Genomic DNA, 26552 nt, shown 5'->3' on the forward strand with positions numbered 1-26552 from the left:
AAGCCCCTCACCTACTTAGTCTGAGATGAGACCTGGGTCTGCATGAAACACAACCATCCATTTTAAAGACATGTTTGGAAGAGTAGGAGTGTCAAAAAGTATTATAGTTTTAGTAATTTATAACAGTCAGTTCAACACCAACACCCTAACTTGATATTGTTTTATTCTTTGAACATGAGTGTCTTATTGTCTTACGGAATGCTTCATTGAATTTTGTTTTCCTTTATTTTCAACCGCCTATGAGCAAGGAATGAAATGCATCAATAAAGAACATGTATGCAATACATTATGAGAATGCGTTGTCTATTGTCTACAGTATATTATTGGCAAGTCAAAATCTGCAACATTAATACAGAAAGCAAGATTGACTGATGTTTTTACTTGGTCAAGTTAACATATCAATAGGTCTGAAGGGATTAATAGTACTGAATTTAATTTAAATATAAGAAAAAATAATCTTATACTGAAAGCTTAAAAGCTTATAAAAGGCAAAACTTGAATAATGGAACGCAGACATTTTTGATGTTCTGATCTCTGAAAAAGGTCCATTCCATTTCACCCCCCACCCCACCCTTGAAGATCCCAACCCAAACCAACCCAACATTTCATATCATACTGGTGGGAGTCATTTAATTAAATGAACACATCTGAGTCTGAGACTGAAACCACTCAAACATGCACATATCCTTTTAGAATCACTTAGATACGACTGCAATAAAGGAACTGCAATAAAATATTTACAACAAAGCATTTCAGACAAATGCCTATTGATTTATAAGTGAATTGGTTGCATAATATCACACACCAGCTGTTGTTGTTAACTAAAGGTATTATTCAGATCAAAGCGCAAACAATAGTACCATCACCACAACAATTTAACAAGTATAGTGTAATAGATTATTACTAACTTCATAAAATTGTGACTCCTATTTCATATTATTCTATTCATTAGATTGTTGTTAACCATGTCAACAGAGTTTTTGGTCAATTTCTTCCAAAGGGGCCTCCCTGAAGCAGAATTCCTGTGGCCAAGAAAGGCATTGTGGGAGTTGTGTTACTGAATGCAGCCATCTAGTGGAGCGCAACATTTTAACATTTCTGCTGTTACAGTTTTCTCTGTAATGTTTGAGTAATTGCTGTGTTAATGATAATGAGTAGTCTCCAGTATATCTTGTTAAAAAATATTTGCTCAGACATGTACATTTTCATGCTATTTTACATCAAAGTTCCTTAGGTAACTCCTCTCAGGTATACATAGGCATAATTTAGTAAGTACCGAGTAATAATTTATAATTCATACCCTATGTACCCTGACCAATAATTTATCCTGTGCATAGAATCGCATTCTATGCACAGGCTATTTGTGTTCTGTATTTTTGGGCTATTTGAGTATATTTGGAGGTTTTTATTTTATTCTATTTTATACTTTGTATTTTTTTTCAGACTGTTAAGCTTTTTTAATGCTAATTGTCCAATCCTCACCATGACAAATTCCTTGTATATAAAAATGAACTTGACGGAATAAAATCATTCTAATTTTGATTCTGAAAAATCAAAGCTCCACATGATTTCATTTGCATGCTAGATCCATTTCCCAATTTTGAGGGCCACAAATGATCCCTTTAATTTATTTATAGGACTGTGGGTACAGACTACTATTGTATGAAATAGGTTAAGGTTAGGTATTTTTTTTATAAAAACCCCATCTGCTTATCAATCAGACAATGTTATGTCAATGGAAAGGCAGCCATGTCAGACTACAGACAGGGAGATATTCTGCACGCTGGTGAAGAAGCAGCTTTATCTGTATTCTACTTTGTCGAAACCCACCCAGCACCACCCAGTTATCACGGGAACATTGGATCATTTGTCACTCCCCCTAACCCCCCACAGAAAGAAATTATTGCCTTATAGGCAAAAACTTGGAACTACGCAATAAGGGATCAAGAATACTCAGTCCATTCAAGCATCCATCCAATGCACATTAAGGGAGCAGGACTCACTTTGAAATGATTAAGAGAATGTTAAAACCTAATGATGAAAGGGTTTCCGAAGGCGGCTGGTCGTCTTTATCAAACTCAGATAACATTGGAAAGGACTAGACTAGATGCACACACGTAGGGCAGGCTGTAGTCCAATAGTCCTCTGAGAAGGACCCACTGATAACAACCACCAAAAGAAGGTTGCAACGACTTCTTATCAATGCCCAGTGGCAAAAGGCCCGGTTTCTTGGTCAAAATGCATCTTTCTTTATTTCATTTTTGTCAGGTGGCCCTAAACATTAGTGGAAATATATAGTACATCCATGTGGGATTGTGGTAATTGACATTTGTGGGTTCTTTTATTAGTCATGCAAAAGCCTTTTCATTTCTGCAGCACACTTGCTGGGGTCATATGTTCACACTTTGACTAAAAAGACTTCATGAAACTTTGCCTTTGTCCCTCCACACATACGTATGGAATGAACTTTGGAGCCGGGACCGCGATGTCCATTGTTCCTTCCTTCATATGGATTAACGCAGGGGTATAAAAGCCCCGACATTGGGGCGGGGGCTTCAGTCTTGCCAAACCTCACGGGAGTGAGTTTCTATGAGCTGATCAATGGGGGACTCAAAACTCTGCCTTCTGCTGCTTGTCAGCACGCTTGCTGCGGCTTGTGAGTTTTTTCTTTTTTAATGCAAAATCTTCTCAGATACAGCTTAATGGTGTGCTGCAAAAACTGCTTATAGTAGAAAGAATAATGATAATGATTTGAATTATCTGGGAAGTTACACAAATAACAGGGAAGTTTTAACTGGTTGACCACTTGTATATGCCGATCAGCCAGAACATTAAAACCACCACTAATAAGCACAAATATTGTGTAGCTTCCCCTCGTGCTGCAAAAACAGCTTTGACCAATCAAGGCATGGACTCCACAAGACCTCTGAAGGTGTCCTGTGGCATCTGGCACCAAGACGTTAGTGGCAGATCCTTAAGTACCAGTCAGTTGCTACGCATCCCCATACACAGCAAGCTGTGATGCATTGTGTGTTCTGACACCTTTCTATCAGAGCAGCATTCACCTTTTCAGCAATTTGTGCTACAGTAGCTCATCTGTGTGATCGGACCAGACGGGCTAGACTTCATGCCCCACGAGCATTAATGAACTCATGGGCGCCCATGGCCCTGTCACCGGTTCACCGGTTTTCCTTCCCTGTATCACTTTTGGTAGGTACTAACCACTGCATACAGGGAACACCCCACAAGACCTGCCGTTTTGGAGATGCTCTGACCCAGTCGTCTAGCCATCACAATTTGGCCCTTGTCAAAGTTGCTCAGATCTTCACACTTCTAATTTTTCCTGCTTCCAACACATCAAATTCAAGAAATGACTGTTCACTTGCTGCCTAATATATCCCACCCCTTGGCAGGTGCCATTGGAATGAGATGAGCAATTTTATTTGATTCCCTGTCTGTGGTTTTAATGTTGTGGATGATTGGTGTATAACAAAGCAGAAATTACATCTTCTCCTTTATTTGAATTGCAGATGCCAATGAAGAACAAGTATCTTGTCCATGTAAGTTTTAAAATGTCACATTTTCCTCTTTGCTGGACAGCAATTGAGCTGTGTTTTTTTGTTTTTCACAATGATTGAATAACTATATTTGTACTTTAGACACCTTGATAATTGCTGCATTTCTTAATGTATTGATGAAAAGTTGGACTGTAATCTCAAGGCATTTTCTTGTCTAACAGTGAGCCAAAGGTACAAAGCTCTCCACAAGTACGAATATCTGTACGTAACCGAGTCCGTGAATGCCATCAATGGAGCTGCACAGTTCCAAAATGGACCCAAGTTGTCTTGTAAGGTAAAGAAAAAAGCACTCTACCCCGCCAGAAAACTGAATTTGGTTGGATAATCTTAATTGTTACTTGTTAATTGCTATTTTCAAATGATTTCATGTGCAGGTTTTCGTGGTTACACCAAATGCAATAGGGAAAAGCTAAATGTATCCTTTTAACAGGTCACAATTGAGGTACCTCGGACATGTAGCTTCATTCTTCGCATCAATGGCTGTAGTCTGAGCAGAATGGTCGACACGGATGCAGAGGGAAACCCTGTGTTCACATCCGCTCCTGGATCTGTAGACTTTGGTGGCAAAATGGAAAAGTATGTTTCTCTGACAGCGGTCTTATGCTATAACTAGAAGAAAACTATGAAAAGCCACAGCTATCCCTGTGCAAAGATTTGTCAGTTCCATCCCTGAGCTCCCTTAATAAATGCACTGTGCTATATGATGAAGTCCAATGATTTTTTAAGTACAAGATGAAGCAATTTTCAACTGAGGCTTCATGGAGTCCTGTTTTCCTTAGGTATCCCCTGAAGGTTGTGGTCGAGGGTGAGTATGATGTGCAACTTTACCCTGAGGAGGGTGAGACGATCACCGTCCTGAACATCAAGAGGGGGATCGTCTCTGCCCTGCTGGTTCCTCTAGAGGAGGAGGACAAGAACAATAACATGGTAAATCTCCTCCTCATTGCACCCAATCATATTCTTGACGCTTAAAAAAAATATATATATATATTTTCAAATATCTCGCTATGTCATCGATTAGATGTTCTCAGACAAATACATGAATATGGATTTGTCTCTATTCATGCAGCCCACCATCCATGGCATATGCAAGACTCATTCCACCATCGTCGCAAAAAAGAACATTGCCACAGACATCAGTCTCACCAGGGATCTTTCTAAATGTGACAAATTTGCTCCCATGAGAGACCACACCAGCCCCTTGGCTGTAATCACTGGCTTGGTAAGGCAACTGATCCGGAGTGATAGCCAGATTACATGACCTTAAAAATACCATACAAAACAAATACTAAAACTAAATAGTGACAGGATGTATGATTTTTCATTTTCTGTCAGCATTCCCCTCTTGCCAAGCTCATCAGGAGCTCCCAGACCTGCAACTACAAATTTGACAATGAAAGAAAATACATGACCTTTGCGTCATGCACCGAGAACCACATTCTATTGCCCTTCTCTCACAAGTAAATCAAACCCTACCTATGAATTCTCTCTGTCACATGGCTTCACAAAAAAATGTATTTAATCCACTGTACCTTTTAACCATTTACTTTCTTATCACAGGGGGAAATATGGAGTTACCAATGTAGGCAAACAGAGTCTGGATCTACTGTATGTCACTCCCTACAATTCAAGAGCCTTCAATTACAGTAGGATTCTTAATCAATTATCAAATGATTAATACATATTGGACAATTTCTTACTGCAAACAATGATGCTAATATGAATGAAAAATATTATAATGAAGTTTGACTATAGTCTATTATATTTACAGACAGGGCTAACATCAAGGCTCTCCAGATGGAAACCCCTGAGGACAAGACAGTGATCCAGGATGTGAATGAAGGTCTAGATGTGATGACAGAACTGGTCACTCTGCCCGACACCGATGGTGAGAGGAGAGCCAACCTCTTCCACAAGCTCATCAACCTCTTCCGCGAGATGAAGATGGAGGCCCTGAACGTTGCTGTTTCCAACGGCCTCAATCTGTCCCGGGCCCTGACCTTTCAGATTCTCGCCCAGTGTGGTACACCAGAGTGCAATAGTGGCATCATGCGGATCCTCAGAACCTACGACAGCTCTTCACTTGAGGTTGACGCTGCCGTGTTCGCCATGGGACTGATATCCAATCCCTCTCCTCTTCTGATCAACGACATGCTGGAGATGGCCAAACACAAGCCTAGCAAGACAATCATGTATGCTCTCAGCAATATCGTCAAGAGGTGAGTGAACACACTTTTAACTGGCATTGGAATAAAAGGTATCCGACAAATGTGTCAAATAATTGCCATACCATATATTTAACCATACGCTGACTTTGCATTGCTTTACTTAATAGATTCTACAAGGCTGAATCAAATCTTATCCCTGAGATCCATGATGTTACTCGGTTTATGGTCTCCCAGCTGGGCGACTGCAGGGGTGATAATGACAACATTTACATGACTCTGAGAGTGAGTAAAATCAATGTATTGTATAATTTATATAAATACTTTATGTGAAAGATCAACAACATAAGCAGCCTTTTGGTTTTAGGTTATTGGAAACATGGGTGCAGCCATGGGAGAGGCCGGCCTTGCCCTGAAGACAGCTGTGATTCGGTGTGTGAACAAGCCTGGATTGTCCATGGCTGTCCAGCAGGCTGCCATTCAAGTCTTCAGGCTGGCTCCTCTTCCTGAAAAGGTGGGTCAATAAAGTTGTCATATTTTGGTTTCACAGATAATTTTGAAAATAGTACCTGTATTGGTGTTGTTCATGACAGTGGATCCACTGTTGTGTTGCAGGGCCGGGTGGTGCTCATGCAGGTTGTTCTGGACAGCACCAGCCCACTGCAGAAGCGTATTGCTGCATACTTGGTTTTGATGAAGGAACCCCAGCACAGTGAACTGGTCCAGCTGGCGGCTGCTTTGCCCAATGAGCAGGACCAACAGGCAAAGAGCTTTATCATCTCCCACATCACCAATATTTTGTCCTCAACTAAGCCCGAGACCAGAGTGTAAGTGAAGGATATTTTCATCTTTGTGCTACCTATTTGTGTATAAAAGGATACTAACTGTATCTCTATTTCTTTCCAACAGGCTGAGGGAGAAGATCCTTTATGCACTGCAGGGCAATGAGATTGGAACTGTCATGGACCCTACTAAGTTCTCCCGCAACTACAAGATGGGCTCTGTCGAGGGAAACATGATTTTTGAGGGTACCAGCTACCTGCCCAAGGAGATCATGCTCGAGATGACCCTGAAATCATTTGGCTATGACCTTGACATGGTGGAGGTACATAGAAACCTGAAATTTGGAAACATCAGAATCAGAATCAGAATCAGAAATACTTTAATAATCCCAGGGGGAAATTAATTTTGTTACAGCTCCAAATCTACATACAACATATTTACATACAACATGGGAAACATGAACCCTTAATTGAAACCATCTGGCTTAAACCATTTGCTTCGCTCTATGCTACATTAACGTATTTTTGTTTTCTAGATTGGCATGGATGGTAAAGGGCTTGAGCCAACTGTTGAAGCCCTATTTGGTGAGAATGGATTCTTCCCGGACACAGCTCTAAAGACAATGTACTTTGTGTCTGACAAGTTGCCACATGAGCTCAATGAGGTCCTTAAAAACCTGCTGCCTTCCCTAGGGAGTAATCAAGGGAAGAGACAGGTAAGTCAAAATATTTAATCTTCTCTAGTTTTTACAATGCAAATGAAAAATTGACCACATTACCACTTCATTCATGTTCATACTCAGACCACTCAGAACATCATGAGAGAGATTGGGAATAACCTTAACAAACTGGTGAGGGAACTTAAAGCCCAGAAGAACCCTGAGGCGATGGTTTACCTAAGGCTTCTCGGAAATGAGCTTGGATACCTCAAGACCAACGAGATAGTAGACATGGTCTACTCTGCTGCCTTGATGATTGAAAGCAGCCTTAAGGTTTTCCCTATGGAGGTATTTTCAAGGACAAATTCATTTTACAATCTTATATTCCACAATATTGTTCACTGTCACCTCAGTAATATGAGTCTGGTACTGTTTTTATTACAGAACATCACTTGTATTTTAGTGAATTTTCAATGAACACTTATGGCTATTACTATTTCTTTGACAGGTGATGAAGAGCGTAATGACCAAAACTGACAATAAAATCTTCGCCCACTACGTCTTTATGGAAAACAAATTCTTTCTGCCCACTGCCAGTGGTATGCCTCTGAGGATTGCTCTGTCTGGCACCTTCACCCCTGGCATCAAGGGTGGTCTTAAAATGTCTGGTGACATGGTAAACATTAAATAAACTTAACTGTCAAGTATCGGTTTACCATTACATCTATCTATAATTATATGCGTTTATCTGTCAGTTTTATGATTTATTCTTCTAATTTCTTCACACAGAGTGAGATAAGCTTCATGCCCTCTGCTGGCATTGAGTTTGTGACTCAAGTGGGTTGCCACATCCTAGACTATGCAAACTCTGGACTGGAGATGCACACAAATCTTTTCCACGAGAGTGGGCTGACAGCCAAGATCTCCATGGGACGCAACCACGCCAAGATGACCATCCCTGCTCCCAAGAGCCCAACCAAGCTTATCAGCATCTCGTAAGCCTTAGCTGCAACTATCACATACAGTAGATTTGATTGAATGGAGTAATTACAACAGGCAAAGCAACCTTCTTCTATCATAATTATAGCAACACCCTCGTGGCAGTGACTGGAGAAATAGTGAAGACTATGCCCCCTATGATGAAGGACAAGGTTGATGTGAACAAATGCACTCCCTTCTTTGCTGGAATGAAATACTGCAATGTCCTGCAGTACGTTGATGCTTCCTCTCATGAGACCGCTCCCTACTTCCCCCTCACTGGAGACAGCAAGTAAGTGCTTGGACAACAGTGTAGTGTTTCATCAGCGGTGACTGATGTATTTGTTTTGTATTGATGTATTGAAAATGTCATTTTTTATACAAACCCTAATTCCAATTAAGTTGGGAGGTTGTGTAAAATGTAAATAAAAACAGAATACAATGGTTTGCAAATCATTTTCAACCAATATTCAATTGACTACACTACAAAGACATGATATTTAATGTTCAAACTGATAAACGTTATTGTTTTTTTGCAAATATTCACTCATTTTGAATTTGATGCTTGCAACACGTTCCAAAAAAGCTGGGACAGGCGCATGTTTATCACTGTGTTACATCACGTTTGGGAACTGAGGACACTAATTGTTGAAGCTTTGTAGGTGGAAATCTTTCCCATTCTTGCTTGATGTACGACTTCAGTTGTTCAACAGTCCGGGTTCTCCATTGTTGTATTTTGCACTTCATATTGCGCCACACATTTCCAATGGGAGACAGGCCTGGACTGCAGGCAGGCCAGTCTAGTATCCACACTCTTTTATTACGAGGCCACGCTGTTGCAACATATGCATATGCTTTTGAACTTTGCACTGATAACAATCTGGATGGTCCTTTTCCTCTTTGGCCTGGAGGACACAACGCCCATGATTTCCAAAAACAATTTGAAATGTGGACACACTTTTCCACTTTGCGTCAGTCCATCTTTTTCTCTCGGCATTTCTGGGTGTTGTTGTATATGGCTTTCACTTTGCATGGTAGAGTTTTAGCTTGCACTTGTAGATGTAGCGACGAACTGTGTTAAGTGACAATGGTTTTCTGAAGTGTTCCTGAGCCCATGTGATAATATTCTTTACAGAATGATGTTGGTTTTTAATGCAGTGCCGCCTGAGGAATCGAAGGTCACGGGCATTTAATGTTGGTTTTCGGCCTTGCCGCTTATGTGCAGAGATTTCTCCAGATTCTCTGAATCTTTTGATGATATTATGGACTGGAGATGATGAAATCCCTAAATTCCTTGCAATTGTACATTGAGAGACGTTGTTCTTAAACTGTTGGACTATTTGCTAGTCACAAAGTGGTGAACCTCGCCTCATCCTTGCTTGTGAACAACTGAGCCTTTCCAGGATGCTCCTTTTATACCCAATCATGACATTCACCTGTTTCCAATTAACCTGTTCACCTATGGAATGTTCCAAACAGGTGTTTTTGACCGTTCCTCATCTTTCCCAGTCTTTTGTTGCCCCTGTCCCAGTTTTTTTGGAATGTGTTGCAGGCATCAAATTCAAAATAAGTGAATATTTGCAAAAAAATCCATAAAGTTTATCAGTTTGAACATTAAATATCTTGTCTTTGTAGTGTATTCCATTGAATATAGGTTGAAAAGGATTTGCAAATCATTTTACTTTGTTTTTAATTACTTTTTACACAACGTTCCAACTTCATTGGAATTGGGGTTTTTCAACATTTTCACTCATATAAAATGGATCTTCAGATTTGCAGTTGAGCTCCACCCTACTGGAGAAGTTACTGAGTATTCTGCAGGAATTATTTATGAACTGCTGAAAGACGAAGGTCATCAAAACGTTGACTCTATGAAGATGGTCCTCAAGGCTGAAGGTATTTTGAAAACCATTGGTTCACTACTTCTTATCAGACTATCCCTTCCATCTTCAATGAATGTCATAGCCAAACCAATCACGGGAAGTTAAGCCTTCAAAACAATACTGCATATTGCTTTGACTTAGGCTGAGATTTTCAGAAAGCAAATCTCCATCTTGGTCATAAAATATCACATGTGGTTGATGTAAGATGACCCTCTTTCAGTATTCAGGATTTAAGAAAGACAAGGCAAGATTACTGATAATATTGAAAATTCAATGTGAGAAAATACTATTATTGGATTATATCTCAATAATTGTATGCTTGTATGCCAATCTCATTTTTGTTTAACCATCCACAGGGGCTGGTGAGGCGGCAGCAATTATCAAGTACAACCGGGGGAAGCATGTCTTCACTGCTGACATCCAGGTTCCTGACTACGATGTGGAGGTTGGATTAAAGATGGGTGTCAATGATGGCAGAACTAAGGGCAAAGGAACCCATTCAGTCTCCTTAGACCTCATCAACAAAAACATCCCTCAGCTCTCCCTTGTTGGCCGTGCCAAGTAAGAAATCAAGAGTACTCACTGTACCTTTACTGATCAGTAAAGGAAATACGTTATTTTGTGGTCATTAGTACATAATCATTGATATATAATCCTATGTGACACTGTTTTCATTGTCTGTCTCTGTGAAACAAACATGTTCTTACATGCACCAGTTCCTATCCAAAAGAAACAAACAGCAATTATTCACTGATTTTCTTTAATGCCTGCTGACTCACTGCTCTTTTGCGTCATAGGGTGGAGGCAATGAAGGATGCTATGCTGCAGGTTCAACTTGTTGTGCCCTTCATCAAGAGTGATCTGACTATTACAACCAATGTGAAGCGTGGCGAGGAGCTGGAATTTGAGCTGGAAAGTGATATAAAACTCCCACAATCTACCTCAGTCCAGAAAATGTCCATGAAATACGGTAACAGAATGATTCAACAATTCAATTATTCCATGTTTATACTAATATTGCTGTGTTTTGAAAGCTTTAATACCCATGTAATATCAAATACAAATGATCTTTTAATAACTTATTTGCTCTATCAACCTCAATTCTTTGCTAAACTATTTCTATTACCTGCCTCAGATCACAGGAAAATACAGGCTGAAATCAAGTGTGACATGAATGCAGAGATTAAAAAGATCCTCCCCAATACTGAAGCAGTTGAAAAGATGATCGACAAAGTTCTCCACAAACACGTTGGGGAGACTGACATCAAAATCTATCACATCCTCACCAAGTCTGTGGAGGTAATATAATTCCCATATATGATCTAGATCATGACTTAAAGATGGATTAATATTGTGAAATACTCATTTTGAATCACACTTTAGGCCACCAACAACTATTTGGAAAAATATGTTGCTTATATCCCATATATGAACAACATCAGAATACCTGCAACATTTGATATTTCTCTGCCAGAGAAACTTTTTCTCAATGGGTAAGTTTCAATTTAGAAAGAATCCAGACTTTTATTAAAAGAAAACCTACAGATGAATGACAATCATTTAGCACTGACTAATCATTATATTTTGTTAGTGAAGCTAAGGCTGCTTACCACTTCAATGAAGAGAGCCTCCTCATCACCATCCCTCTGCCCCTTGGAGGAAAGTCAATGAAGGAACTGAACTTCCCACCTGTCTTGACCACCCCGCATATGTCTCTGCCCCAGTTTGGCCTGAATGTTTCCTCTGTTGAAATTCCTCTGCCAGAGCTTTTTGTGCCTAAGTCGATTGCTGTGTCCTTCCCACTACTTGGAAAGGCAGAGGTTTCAGCCAAAGGAAGCTCCAATCTTTATGAAATGGAAACCTCTATGTCTGTTGGAAAAGATGCTGCTGATACTCAAAGCTATTCGGCTGAGTTTAAGTTGGAAGGACGTTCCCCAGTGGATCTTCTTTCCTTCAGGATTGAAGGTATTTAATTACTTTCATGGTTTGTAAAATGAATCCATATGTTGTATAAGAATCCATTTCCTACAATTTTAATTTTATTTTTTTTGTTTCATGTAGGCTCTGGATTGCTTGAAGGCACTGTGGCTGATTTAATCAAGGCTAATGTGAGAAGTGCTGTGAGTCACAGGTTTCTTGAAGCAAGCATAAACATCACGGAGGTTGGATCCATCACAAACAAAATAAGTGTGAAGTCCAGCAGCACAATTCAGGCATCAAGTCCTCTCGGTCTGCATGTCAATCTGGAGCACAATGGCTTGGTTGCCGTTAATACTGAGGAAATATTGGCTGACAGCAAACTTGATGGTTCAGTCAAGGCTGGACCCATCTTTGGGAATGCCATTTCTACTCAGACTTTTGTTATTTTCCCGTTAAGACCCGAAGCAAAGATTGATTCGTTTTGGAAGGTTGATACTACTATTTTCCAAGCACAAAACACAATCGCTGCAACTTTTGTTAATAGCGAGCTCTCTGTTGTCTCTAACACTAATGCTTTTGAAGACAGCTTGACCAATGTTGCAGAACTATCTTTCAAAGAAAGCACACTGTCACTAAGATGTGACACAAATGCCTTTGCTCTGGGCATGAAGATTCGCAACCAAGCTCAAGCCTCTGCTGGTGCAGGTGCAGTCCTTTTCAACATTGAGACAAATGCTGACCACTTTGAAACCCACATCTACTCTCTGCTATCTGGCACTTTTGATGTCAACGGTCTGGTGGTAAAAAACGATGCCACTGTAAAGCTCCGGTCCAATGAGGCTACTCACAAGGCTACTCTGAAAATGAACAAGAATGGATTGGCCACAAGAGGAAAAACCACCCTCAAGAGCCCCTTAACTTTTGAAAACACCTTCAGAGCTGGACTTGATGCATCCAAGGCTACTCTGTCCATTAACAACAAGGCTTCCCTGTGCGACACCAAGCTTGACAATGCAAATACTTTGACCATAACCCTCTCTAGTCTTGATTTCAACTCAAATGTCGAGACTGTTATAACTGAGAATGCTTCATACACCCATGGTATCACCATTGACCTGAAGCCTTACAAGTTGTCTGCAAATGTATATAACACCCTCAATGTGTTTCCCACAAACATCATTAACGAGGCTCAGCTGAAAGCAGAACCCTTCAAGATGGACCTAAGTGGAAGTCTGAAAGCTATTTATGGGAAGGAAGAAATCAAGCACACTTATTTTGTTAATTACGCTGACCTAAAAGCCAATGCTAAGTGCAGCACAACTGGAAAACTGTTTGAAACTGACATGAGCCAAAACACTGAACTTGAAGTTGTTGGTCTTGTTGCCAGGATCACCAATGAGGCCAGTTTTAACTCCCAGCCAATTAACTTTGACCAAACCATTCAGGCAAGTATCATTCCTTTTGACTTCAACCTTGATGCTGCATTTAATGCTGATGGGGACTTCTCTCTATATGGAAGGCAGACTTCTGAGATTCATGGCAAGTTTCTCTTAAGGGCACAGCCCCTGGCATTTGCCACCTTACATGAATACAGAGCACTAGTGTCACATGAGCTAAATAATGGATTCTCTCTCAAGACAACTGCTGACTGCAAGATGGACACACTGTTGACACCACATGAACAGAAGGCCACAATGATTATGAAATCAAAGGTGAATGACCATGCTTTTAACAGTGAAATGACTGCCTACCACAATGTGGAGAGGCTTGGAGTAGAGTTGTCACACGCTGTACTTGCTAATCCCTTCAATGCAGCTTCTACTCAAAACCAGGAATATGTCATCTCTGGATTCTTAAAATATGATAAGTGCACAGAGGGTCACATTATTCAATTGCCATTCAGTGACAGTGTCCCAGCTCTCCTGGGAGAGATGAAGATTATAGCAGAGGCACTGCATGACTACGTCTGTGTAGACACTAAGGCTAAGTTACAGGCCCTTACTCGGTATGTGAGCGACTTTATAGCCGGACTAGACATTGAAGCTAAAGCAGTTCAACTTCACCAGGACTTGATTGAATTTACCCAGGAATCTTTTATCACAATTGAAGACCTGGAGGCTTCACTGCTTAACCTGAAATCTGTTGTTGAAAAAACCTTGGCTGAAGTTACATACCATGTTAAAAAAACTGTTTCCGCTATACAGGAAATGATTGCAAGCAGTACCCTGACTGAAAATGTAATCCATACAGTCAGTGAAAACCTCAATGCTCTCTTCCAAGAGTATGATTTGAAGTCTGTGATTATTGCTGTGATCAACGCCATTGAGAGAGTTATTGAACAAATTGACATGCAAAACATCTCAGACAATAGCTTTTCCTTACTACGTAATCTGTATAACAAGTTTGATGCCAAAGTCAAGCTGGAGATCGTTTTGAGAAAGTTGAAGCATTTCATTCAGAACTTTGAGATCTCAACTTTTGCTGATTACCTGACAACATACATTTCACCCCTTAACCTGGAAGTCCTCATTGAAGAGATGACGGCATGGATTCCAACAGATGTCCTGGGAACAGTTGTTGAATGTCTCAAAGAGCTGATTGAGAATTTTGACATCCTTGAAAAGGTCAACAGATTTCATGCTAAAATGAGAGAGACAATTATCATGGTTGGGGCTGATAAGCTTGAGGCCATCTTGGAAAAGGTTGTGGAACTCATCAAACAATTAAAAATTAATGACACTCTCCAGTTACTTGCTAACAATCTAATTTCCATGGACATCCCTACCAAACCTCTACAAGTCATGGAAGAGGCCATTGACTATCTGAGGGACATAGCAATTCAAGACATGATTCAGCAACTAAATCTGCATCTTAACACCATTTTACAAAATCTAAGGTCTTTCAATTACAATTCTTTCGCTGATGAAGTGAACGCACTAATATCTGATTACACCAGCCGTGCAAATCAACTTATCAAAGAATTTGAAATACCTAAAAAAGTTGAAGCCATGACAGAGTTTGTCAACTTTTTCATATCCTCTGCAATGGGCTATTTTGAAAACCTGAGGGAAGTCAAAGTTGTGGAGCTGTGGAAATCTGTAAAGGATCTGATTGACCATACAATACTTAATGACTTAAAAGTGACCATACACAGCCTTAAGCAGAAAATCACTGAAATGGATGTCAAAACTAAGATTACTAGTGTCCAGCAGCTTGTACAGGAATATTACTCAAATGTTATGAGCAGTGTCGCAGAAATACTCTCTCACATGTTTGAGATTTCTTCAAAAATGGTCGGTGAACAAAAGATCATTAGTGAGATTAAGCAGATCATTGACAGACTTGTTATTGGACTTAACAGAGCTGAACTGGACACATCATCTTTTACTCTCCCTTTTACAGATCTAGTTGTGCCATCAATGACACTCAGCATTAACAAACTCCTTGAATTTGAAATCCCTACACAGCTTGACATACCTCAATTCACGATCCTGGGCTTCCATAATGTGCCAGCCCAAACCATCTCCTTTGATGACATTAAGCAGAGAATCGTTGAACTTATTAATTTAATTTCTCGCATTGATATCCGATTGCCGGAAATGGAGGCATTTTTTGGAGACTTAAAGATTAATTACTTTCCTGCTATGCCTGAAATGGCCTTACCTGTAATAAGCATTCCAGAGATCTCTGTCCCTATGTTGCCTCATTTCCCTATGAAGAAGCTTGTTGAAACTCTCCCAATACCTGAGATGAAGATGCCAATTATACCAAATGAAATCATGATTCCAGGATTTGGAAAACTATATGGAAATATTAGAATTATCTCACCAATGTACACTATCTCAAATACTGCTGAGGTGCAGAGCTCTCTTGACGGTGACAATAGTCATCAGCTGACTGCTGTGTTGAATTCTCAGGCAACATCTCCAAGCTTTGAGATGGTCAACTTCAACCTGGATTCCACTGTGTGCATTACTGTCCTCAATATGCATCATGTAATTGCTTCTGAGACCCTTAAGTTTGCCCACACTTCTCTTGATTTAGAGCACCATGCATCTGTGTCCCTCGATGGCCTCTCTGCCCAAGCTTCTACCAAGACCACAATGAAGGCCACCACTGAAGCTTACAAAGCTGAATTTGTCAATGAAGCTTTCTTTGACACCAAACATGGTATGTATGGTACTATTGACACAACCTACAACCATTGGCTTGTGTTTCCTTTCATGAGTCTCACTAGTGAGACACATTTTACCCAAAATGCTGTTGTCCGTCAAGAGGCTACTGCCCTCATGCTGACTGTTGGGAATAAGGGAACTTCAAAATTAAACTCTCATAATGGCAGCCATAAGAGCAACCTGTACCTCACCATCAATCCCAGTTCAGCCAAGATGAACTTGACCAGTGATACAGAAACAGTCCTCCTAAAGATGAAGCAGACCCTGAGTGCTGACTCCATATACATCAGTTCTTTTCATTTTGATGCCCGCTCTGAGGCAGAGGGTCCAGCAATTAAGAACAGTCTTCTTGTCGTATCTGGGAAAGGCAACCTTCACAATATGAAAATGGAGCTAATGGGAACCCATGACACAGAGCTAGTTGGCACCATCAGTGGAGTCCTATCTAATGAAATCCACACCATCATCTGTCCCACGGAAGTTAAATTTGATTTCCAGAATAAAGGAAACACCAGGGTCAGCTTCCAGAATGCTTTTACTGCCAAGATTGATCTGCTGAATAATTACTCAGCCATTTTTAAGACTGGCACTCAACAGATCAACACTGTAGCCCAGGCTCGCTTTAATCAGTACAAAGTGTTCTACAACTTCACTGTTGACAATAACGAAAGGGAGGCCGGTATCTTTGCTGCTGTGGATGGTGAGGCTAATCTTGACTTCCTAACTAATCCCATCAGCATCCCTGAGATGTATCTACCTTTCATTGACTTCAGTACTCCAGCCATCCATGACCTGAACCTATATGATCATATGGGACTTAAGCACATCTTGATCACCACCAAGCAGACTGTGGATGTGAATGCCAAGATTGTATACCAGAAAAGCTTCTTTGCCCCTCTGGTTGATGTCATGGGTCTGACTCTGATTCCATCTCTGGGCAATACAATCACAGAGCTGTCTTTGAAGTCTGCAATCATTAATCTGAACGTTAATACCAAGCTGCACAACGAGGAAGATTTTGTCTTCCATCTTGGAGCGACCACTGCCTCTTTATTTGAGGGCTTGAAGAGCAAGTTTGATGGTACCACAAGACTGACCACAAAGAGAGGAATCAAGTTGGCCAACTCTCTAACCATGGAGAACCCACACATCCAGGGTACCCATGACAGCACCGTTAGTGTAAGCACTGACAATTTGGAAACTGCTATGTCTGTGGCTACTTGTGCAAAGATTGCACTGCCCATTCTCAAGCTGGAAGCAAACCACAACTTGGTTGTAGACACAAAGACCAAAGCAAATACCATCTCCACTTTGAAAATTAGAGGTGATATTGACTTGCCTATACTTAATGCTATTGGGAAGGCAGAGGCAGAACATAACCTGAAGCTGGATGGAACCTTAGAGTATGTCTCTATGGAGTCAACCACAAAGGCAAATATTGATGCCACTGTGGTGGAGAACATTTTACTTTTGAGTGCTCTGGACCATGAAGCTAACGTGTATGTGAATTCTGCTGGATTGCGCTCTACTTCCAAAATAATTGCAAAAACTGAACTTACCCATGGCATATCCAAAGTCCTGGAGATGGATGTGGATGAGGAGATGGCTGTTGAGGCCTCACTGAATCGTATCTATGCATTACTGAAGTTTTCCAGTAATAATGAAGGGAATATGATGACTTTCAAGACAAAAGGCAAGCATGTTGCGCAAGCAACCATTAATATTGCACCAATATCGTCCTTGACTGCCGATATTGAAATTGATATGTCTCAGCCAAGCAGCCTGGGAAACCTCAGTATCTTAAAGAAGACTGTTATAGACATGACTGTCCCCAAGCAGGAGATCCATGTTAATGGAACACTTGCCACACCAGTGTACACCACCAACCTGGCAGTTGGGATGGAGGGTAATGCCCCTGTCTTCAAAGTAACCTTCAAATCTTCTGCTACCTCACCCATCGTTTTCTTGGAATATGACCTAGATTGTGAGTTACAATGATTTCTCATTAATCAAGACACCTTTCCATATAATAGATACATTTGTCTTAATGTTGATGTTGAATTAATGAGTAAAATGGTCAAATTTACAGCTACCATCACCACAACCTTTAAAAATGCTGCCTTAAGCATGATTAGCAAGGCTTTGTATACCCATGCTGATCTTACCATTGATGTTCAACATGCTCTCGCTCATGCTACAAGGTAAAACTTATTTAAAGATTTTTACATTTTTATGGCTTTTATAGTTTGGCAATTTGAGTAGTAACTAAGCAGGTCACACTTTTTTTATCTTTTCTTTCCAGGAAGACACGCCTGGATGATGGAATGTAAGCTTTTATTCCTTTCAGAATGTTTTTTTTTGGATTGCTTAATTTGTCTTCTTTATGCTGCGTGAAATGCTAATCCCTTCTTTTCTACCTAGTGATTCCCGCCTTACCCTAAATGTGGACATCACCAGTCCTACTTTTACTGATATGAACTTCCGCTTAGCGGCCCGTAAAGATGGGGTCAGTGCCTCTGTCTCTACCCCATCCACTGGCTTTCTGGGTTTACAGTTCTACAGTAGGGTCCCTTCTCAGATAGGTGCCAGACTTTATGGTCGTTATGCAGTAAGTATCTTACACATTTGCGTACATCATATTCTGAGTTAAAATCAGTAAGAATTAATAATTTTCTGCTTCCTACTTACTCAACAGTCAGCTCCTGGGAAGGATGTGGACATCTTCTTAATGAGAACATCTGCCAGGGATGCAGATTGGATGAGTGTAAAGGTTACTTTTAACATGGAGGCCCCTGAAATCATGATCATTGGTCTTAGAGAAAAGCTCCCTGCAATCACCTATTCATTCATGAAATTTGGTGAGAAGTACCAGCTTTCAAAACATGTAGCTTGGCTCAAGAATGCGATCATCGAGCATATTAGGGAGATTTCCAACACTGCCAACAACCACGGCCCGAATCTGAGCCAGCTATCCATCCTGTTCAGGAACACCATTGTCCAGTACCAAAAGACTCTTCAGGTGTTCCTAGATGCTGCAATCAAGTTTGTGAGGGAGACCCAGTTCAAACTGCCTGGCTCTGTGAGGAGGACCACTATCCCTGAAGTTTATAGGAAGCTTACTCTCAGCTTTAGTGCTGTGCTAGAGAATGCCATCCAGGTGGTGGTTGCAATGGTTGAACATGCGTTTGGTGCAATAATAGACATGATAGGTAGTATTCAGGTCTCCATGCCCGTCGGTGACGTCATGACTGCAGGCAACACGATGGAGCAGCTCAAGAGCAATGTGAAGACCAGCCTTAAACGCATTGTCAATCGGGTTAAACGCCTTGAGAGCCCAGACATGCTCTCAGTGAAGCTGGGGGAGACGATGGACTTCATCGTTGACGTAGCTAAGAAGTTGATTGACAACACACTCAAATCCAACATTCTTGACCCAATTGTTGCCAACATAAATTCTCTATACAGTGACCTCATGAACCTCATCAAGCACCTTACTGAGCATGCTGACACTATCCTGAGCAGAAAGAATGTGAACAGCGCCCTCGTTTACATGGTGGACGTTGTCAGAACTGTGGTAAACATTGTAGATAGATCCTTCTCTGATCATTTGCGTCAGTCTCCTGCTGAGTTAAAGGCACATATAAAATTAGAAAAAAGGAGGCTTGAGATCAACTTTCTGTTCCCCCAATACCAGTGAGGAAGTGTGAACAACGGGCAAACACCACCGTTTTATTACTACACCAGTGCAATGTGCTTTTTTTTTTTAAATACAATCTTGGATCCATGTGTGAAATAAAGTTTGCATCTTCACCAAATTGTTTTGTTCATTTGATTGGTATTACTGTATTTTTACTTAGCTTTGTCCTGGGTTAGATTCCTGTCTGTACATTGACATGTTTAACAGCAGAGAAATGACTGAGTAGTTACAACAACATATTGGTTAGTTTACATTATAATCCTAAAATGAACACTCAGAGGTTTTCTCACAAACACTTTATTCTTGGCTATATAACCAAGAAACTGATAACTGTGTTGGGATTAAGGTTGTTTCATGAGGTTATCTCAATGACATTAAAATCTATTTTTCAAAAGAGACATGAGACCCTTGATGTAGGACCCTGCTGACATCCTCACCGGGCAGAAAGGACTGTCATCAAACCACCAACCAGGTTGCGTAACAAGGCAAAAAAGTCAACTCTAAAATAGCTTTTGTAACTTCAAGCACAGCATTTTGATGCTTACCTTTGTCCTTTATATGGTTATGTGATAAAAGGTGATCGAAACTTGCAAAAAATGAAAGAAAAAAAACCTCCACACTCCAAAAACCATTGCAACCAATTGAATGTACGGGGATGCGCATGAATTTGGTTGCAATGCACATCCCGGCCACGGGTGGCAGCACTGAGGAAAGGAAGTAATGGGATGTGTTGTAATGTAATTATAATAGTGTAACTGTAATTGTTCCAAAAGTTTACATTTTCTGAACTTTCTTCGAGACTAATCGCCAGTGATCATACAGATTCAACATTAGTGAGTGACTCTTCAGTTCATTCCAATAAAATGGGCACAGTTCAGTATGAGTACGGGGATCATTAAGAGCAAGTCAATCATGTGATCCATTGTCATGATTATTACTTTTGATCCTAATCAAACATGTTAGATATCCGGGTGAATTTGATAACAACGCCTTGTATTTAAAACAGTAGATAAGCAGATTCTTTCAAGTTGTTAATGATGACCAACCAATATTTTCATGAGTAGTTAATGGAATAGCATCATAGTTTTTGTAATGGTTTTTGATAGATGTTTTTCGCTTTTCTGCTATTACTGACAAAAAAATATGCCATCGAGAAGAGTCACTCATCATTTAGTGTTTTAGCGGAGAGCTGGATTGTGTGAGGATAAGAATGCCAGGTGCTGTTTCCCTTCATAAAAACTGAACTACGTTCACTTCAGTTTAGGGACTGTCTCATGAGTCATGGTGCAGAAAAAAAAATTGTCTGGTCAAAATCCAGGGCGGGGCTGGGTTACAAGAGGAAATAGTGTCCAGTGGCAGATATAGAAACTTAACTGTGAGGAGAAAGTAGAAAAGAAACTCAATATATTAGATTACCATAATAAAACCACTGATAAGGAAATATGAAAAAAGTATATGAGAAAAATATGAAATTGTAAGTAATGCAGTCTAATTGAATCAAAATATATCTTTGTGATTTTAAATGTGTTAAAATGTTTTAGAAATTTACTGATGTTGAAGTATAAACATTTTACATTTAATGGTACAAACATGGCAATATGAAACTGGTAATGAAATGAATTATAACAAGATTAACTAATTTTAAATTACAAGTTTCTAGATAAAAATAAATAAATGTATGTGTATATAAGTGAGATGCCTTGTGTAGCTTTATTTATCACACTGGAACATTATAAAATGAGTGAAGCTGACACACCAATCTTAATGAAACAAAATTGTCTTTTATTTTGCTTTCTTTTCTGTTTGTTTTGAGATCTTTCTCGTTTTCTTTAATCACATAACTTGACTTGAACATTTTATCTGTGGGTAACCAACCCATGCCTCGCTTCCCAGTACATCAGTCTTTCCCTTGTGTGTGTGTAAATGTGTGTGTGTGTGTGTGTGTGTGTGTGTGTGTGTGTGTGTGTGTGTGTGTGTGTGTGTGTGTGTACGAATCTGTGTCCCGCTAGTTTTCTGGTGCGTTACCTTCCCTGTCTAGCAGGTCCTCAGAATGTATTCTATATCCTTCTGTCCTAAGTGTCTCACCTGCAACCATCCCCTGTCTACTGAACCTAGAATGTTCGAGCAGCCATGTTGTTCAGTTTACTAACATACTAAAGTCAAGATTTAAGAGGTTTATTTGTCATATACATATACATACGTTCATACATATATGCAGTGAAAGTACACTGTACTCTGTGGTTTGTAGTATGTCGCACATCGTAGGCCATTTCATGTCGGTCTCGTCTTCTGCGCGTGGGTCACTTACCTGTTCCTCACGACCACATTTAGGACGGAGATTTCAAGACTAGTTTGGGTGGGAAATTGTAAATTATAATTGCAATGAAGGTCCTCGTTTTGAAATACTCTGAAACTACGTGATGTTGAAGGTTTGTGTGTGTGACAGCTCAGGAGGAGAAGGATTGAGGATGTTTATGGTGGAAATGTGTAATTACTTTTGCTTTGGTTGGGTTAAAGTTCAAATATAGTAAATCAAATCAATCTTTATTTAATAAATCTATCAAAAAAAATGTAAAGTGCTCTTTAAGTAAATTCGATTGATATATTGTAAAAAATACACAAATATAATGTCATATATGTATTTATATTTATATATGTATATATAATGTAATAATAAAGTATATATTTTCTGTATATAAATAGTCTATATAAAACACGTAACTTATCCCATTCTGCATAGAATCGCTTTTTGTATATTTAGCATAGTTTTGTATATTTGGCTATGTTTATATATTTATTTAAAATAAAAAACAGCTTTGTTCATGCCAATTGTCCGTGCAGCACTACAGCAATCGTTACCACAACAAATTCCTCGGATATGAAAATGCCTTTCTGATTGTGATTCTTATTCAATGAAAAAAGTACATGTAATGACCACTTTATATGGTGATGCAAGTATTGCATAAATACTACGAAATACTGAATTGCAACCCAACCTTATAAAAAAAAAAAAACATTTTTAGCGCTTTCAATCATAATAGGGTACTTGGGGACTAGAGACTCTCCGACGTCAGTGGCTTTTGCCCTGGTCTAAGGGCTGTAAACCATGATTAGGCTGTGATAGGCCTGAACACCAGCGTCAGGATCTCATTTACCCTGTGTCTAACAAATAATCACAGATCAATAAAATTATGCCATCACAGGAAAAAAAAATTATGCTTTCTTTTTTATTTTCAAGGCAATTTACTCAACATTTCTGCTTCACATCCAGTGGTTTTGTTTTATGTGTTGGAAAAATATGTTTTTTTTACTTGTGAATCATCAGACCTGGATGGAGGTCACTTTAAGGTTTGTATTCCAAATTTGATGGATTGTGCCCAACGCTCTTTCAGCTGAAGACGACTCCATCAGGTGTAGATCAAGGAGAATCTGAACAAGGCCTTGGTTTATGGGCCAGATATTCTTCCTGCCACCCTCAGTTTGAGATTTTTTTAGTTGTTTGGATTTCCTCACATAATTTTTTTTGTTCTTCTTCTACATTTTAAACTTCTAAATGTGTTGAGAAGCTGTGATAGAAAAAATATGTATTAGACATTATTATTTATTTGATTTATTAATTTATTATTACATTTTTTTTATTATTAAGTATTATATTATTAAGTGCATGCAGATGTTTCTGCGATCTTTTTCATAAATATTCTCACTACAAAGCTCTCTGTTTAAAATATTTGAACAAGTTCTAAATAAACAGAAGAAAAAATAAAGGTTTTTAGTCGATGTTTTTTATTTTTCCTCATGTAATTATATTATCACGTTAGCTACATAATGCCACCACATGTGACCTCCTGGACTACCATTGATCTGCGGCCCGCTGTCTTGTTTCACAACGAAAGCAATCTGGCCAACAAAGTGAGGTCTACACTTGAAGAATTGATTCCATCTGTTCGTGAGGATAATATTTGACTTGAGTTGATACAGGAAGTTTGTCACACTGAACACAAACCAACAATGAAGACCTATGGTAGTACACCGGGCTCAAAAGTAATGGCAAAAATACACTTTGATTCCTAATATTGTCGATTGGGATGGTGTTTTGATGACATTGCAGAGGTATCTTGCAGGTCCTTGCAAGCTCTTATCTGGAGTTGCTGGCATGATGTCAAGTTGTTTGTTCTTTTTACAGCCCTGTATTACAGTTGCTGCCTCAACGGAATGTCTACGGGCAAACATTCAGTGGACAGTGTGACTTAAGAGTTAGATACAAAGAGGATTCTAAGTAAACCATCATCTCAACAACATATCAAACTAATGACTAACTTTGGAAGCATGCAACATGAATAATTTTAAAAAGTTATATCGAAGTTGTATCTTGAATCTATCTTGTTTCCATTTTAAGTGTGAACTGTTGATACTGAGGTTTATTGCTTATTGTTGATTTTGGGGGGTTATTGTATATTGCCATTTCTTAACTATTCATATAACTAAGTATCTATCTACTGACTGGAATGCTGTCCTGGATTTGATTGATAATATATGGGGGTGGTAGCTCAGGAGGTAGAGCTGGTCATCTAGTAATCTAAAGGTTGCTGGTTCGATCCCAGGCTCCTCCTGCTAGCATGCTGTAGTGTCCTTGAGCAAGACACTTAACCCCTAATTGCTCCTGATGGCTGCATCCGTCGGTGTTTGAATAATTGTAAGTCGCTTTGGATAAAAGCGTCTGCTAAATGTAATGTATGTATATATAAAAAATAACAATATATGAAAAACAACAGAATCGTGATTTTATACTGTAAATATATGTTGTATTGGTATATGTACGAATTTTGTAATACAGGTACATAATGTTAACCAGATTCATATACTGTAGTTCAAATCTAATTTAACCCCCGATAAATGAATTAAAGGTGCAGTGTGTAGAATTTGGTAGCATCTAGTGGTGAGGTTGCAGATCTCAACCAACTGAATACTCTTCCCCATAGCGGTGCAACATGGCATTCTCCGTGAAGCGTACACATGCCCATGTAGATAAAAACGGCTCATTCTAAGGTAACCCCAACACAACAATTCTTATTTTCATGGGATTATACACTAATTAAAACATACTTTTGAATTATTATTTTTGTAATATTTATTTTCTGCCAAGTCTGTTCTGTAAATTCTACACACTGCAACTTTAGACACGGAATTGTTGTTCCTTTAGATCTTTTCTCGTCGATGATGCCAGAGGAATCAAAATGTATTTGGCAAGTATAACCATCTAAACAATCATAAGCTCAAGAAAAAACAGGATTATATTTTTATATTTACAGCATTGAATACATCATTATTGTTTTTCCCCCTTTGACAATTTATTTCACACTATTTATTAAAACGTTTACAATATGTTTTTGTGGTACTATCTGCTAACAGGCATGGCTGCAAAGAAAATGGCTGATCAACTTTAGTTTAATTAATTGACCCTCCACTGGGATCTCCAACACATTTTTCCCGTCCTCTCGCCCCTCTTACATAAGCTCGTGCCGTCTCGCTCGCTTCTAGATTTCGTTATCTTTGAGATGAGCTCTTTGCATTGACGGTTTGCATTGGCTGTTCCCTGTTACGTGAAGGGTGACCCAAAGGGCGTTTTGATTCAGAGCTTTGTAACACAAATTATACAAATCTTTAACAAAATATTTCAAACAGATTGGCTGAGATTTTGAATTTAAGACGAATGTAATGTCATTAATTAAAAAGAATACTTATATTAGAATTAGAATTAGAATCAGTTTATTGGGTCAGGTCCATTTTCAAGTTGCAAGCAATTTGCCTGTTGTCTGTTGATAATAGCTGCTGCATTGTAGTGCAGACAATAAATAATGCTTAAACAGTCTAAAAAAATACAATATATATATACAAAATGTACAAAATTTGCTCTATGCACCAAAGGGTTAAAGGCTATGACAGGCTAAGAGGCAGTAGGGATGCAAGTATTGACGGGGTAGTTAAAGTCTTTTTACGGTGTTATTACAGTGTTATCTTAAAAACAACCATTAATATAGAGTGCCAATCGCATAACTTTAAGATGGCTTTCATATCTAGGGCTCATAAGCATATACATTGAATTTGCAAATGAAACTTCCGTTTCAGTTATATTTAGTTCATTAATCAACTTATGACCCAGATCTGAATTCACCGTGTCTTATGTGACATTATATATATATATATATATATATATATAAAATAATTTCTCTAAATAATCAACTCTTGAACCCCTAGAATCAGGGATGTTGTTAGAATGCAAAGACATCAGGGGGCTTAGCCCAAGCAGGCTGAAGCCATTTTGCCGCTCTAGACAAACAAACTGATTTGGTGCGCCAAAACAGTGTGTTTTTAAAATAAAAACACACTGTTTTGGCGCACCAATCAGGGGCTCCCCATCTCTGCCACGCTGTGGGCACAGTCGGTACCGTCGGAGAAGGAGCGACCGGGGCGCAGGGGCTCCGGCACTGTGGAGCTATTTTAGATCGGGGGCTATTCATAAAACATTGGGGGCTGAAGCCCGGGACGCCCACCCCGGACGATGCCACTGCCTAGAATGTTCAAAATGTCTCATTTGGTCCAGGGCTTTGAGTGCCTGAATCACGATGAAAAGAAAAGGCCTCTTAATGCAATCAGAGCATCTCATCGCATCGAGTGCTGACAGATAAGTCTGGCAGGTTTGTGAAATGCTCGTACC

At 39.5% G+C, this 26552-nt stretch overlaps 1 protein-coding gene across 1 annotated transcript; it reads left to right on the forward strand.

Moving 5' to 3' along the window:
• Positions 1-1749: 1749 nt before the first annotated feature.
• On the forward strand, positions 1750-26339 carry LOC307247207 (apolipoprotein B-100-like; the record flags this gene model as incomplete). Its single annotated transcript, XM_080023296.1, has 30 exons — positions 1750-1786; positions 3531-3560; positions 3740-3852; positions 4009-4154; positions 4358-4505; positions 4648-4800; positions 4914-5038; positions 5139-5224; positions 5350-5797; positions 5914-6028; positions 6111-6257; positions 6359-6570; positions 6653-6848; positions 7062-7241; positions 7329-7532; positions 7693-7860; positions 7974-8179; positions 8272-8454; positions 9934-10058; positions 10402-10606; positions 10843-11015; positions 11181-11344; positions 11429-11538; positions 11637-12010; positions 12107-18124; positions 18230-18341; positions 18443-18466; positions 18562-18748; positions 18836-19714; positions 26244-26339. 30 exons carry the CDS (start codon positions 1750-1752, stop codon positions 26337-26339), a joined length of 11364 nt encoding a protein of 3787 aa, XP_079879422.1.
• Positions 26340-26552: the final 213 nt, after the last annotated feature.

Source organism: Zeus faber, assembly GCF_960531495.2.
Source record: "Zeus faber genome assembly, chromosome: 2".
NCBI classification, from domain to species: Eukaryota; Metazoa; Chordata; class Actinopteri; order Zeiformes; family Zeidae; genus Zeus; species Zeus faber.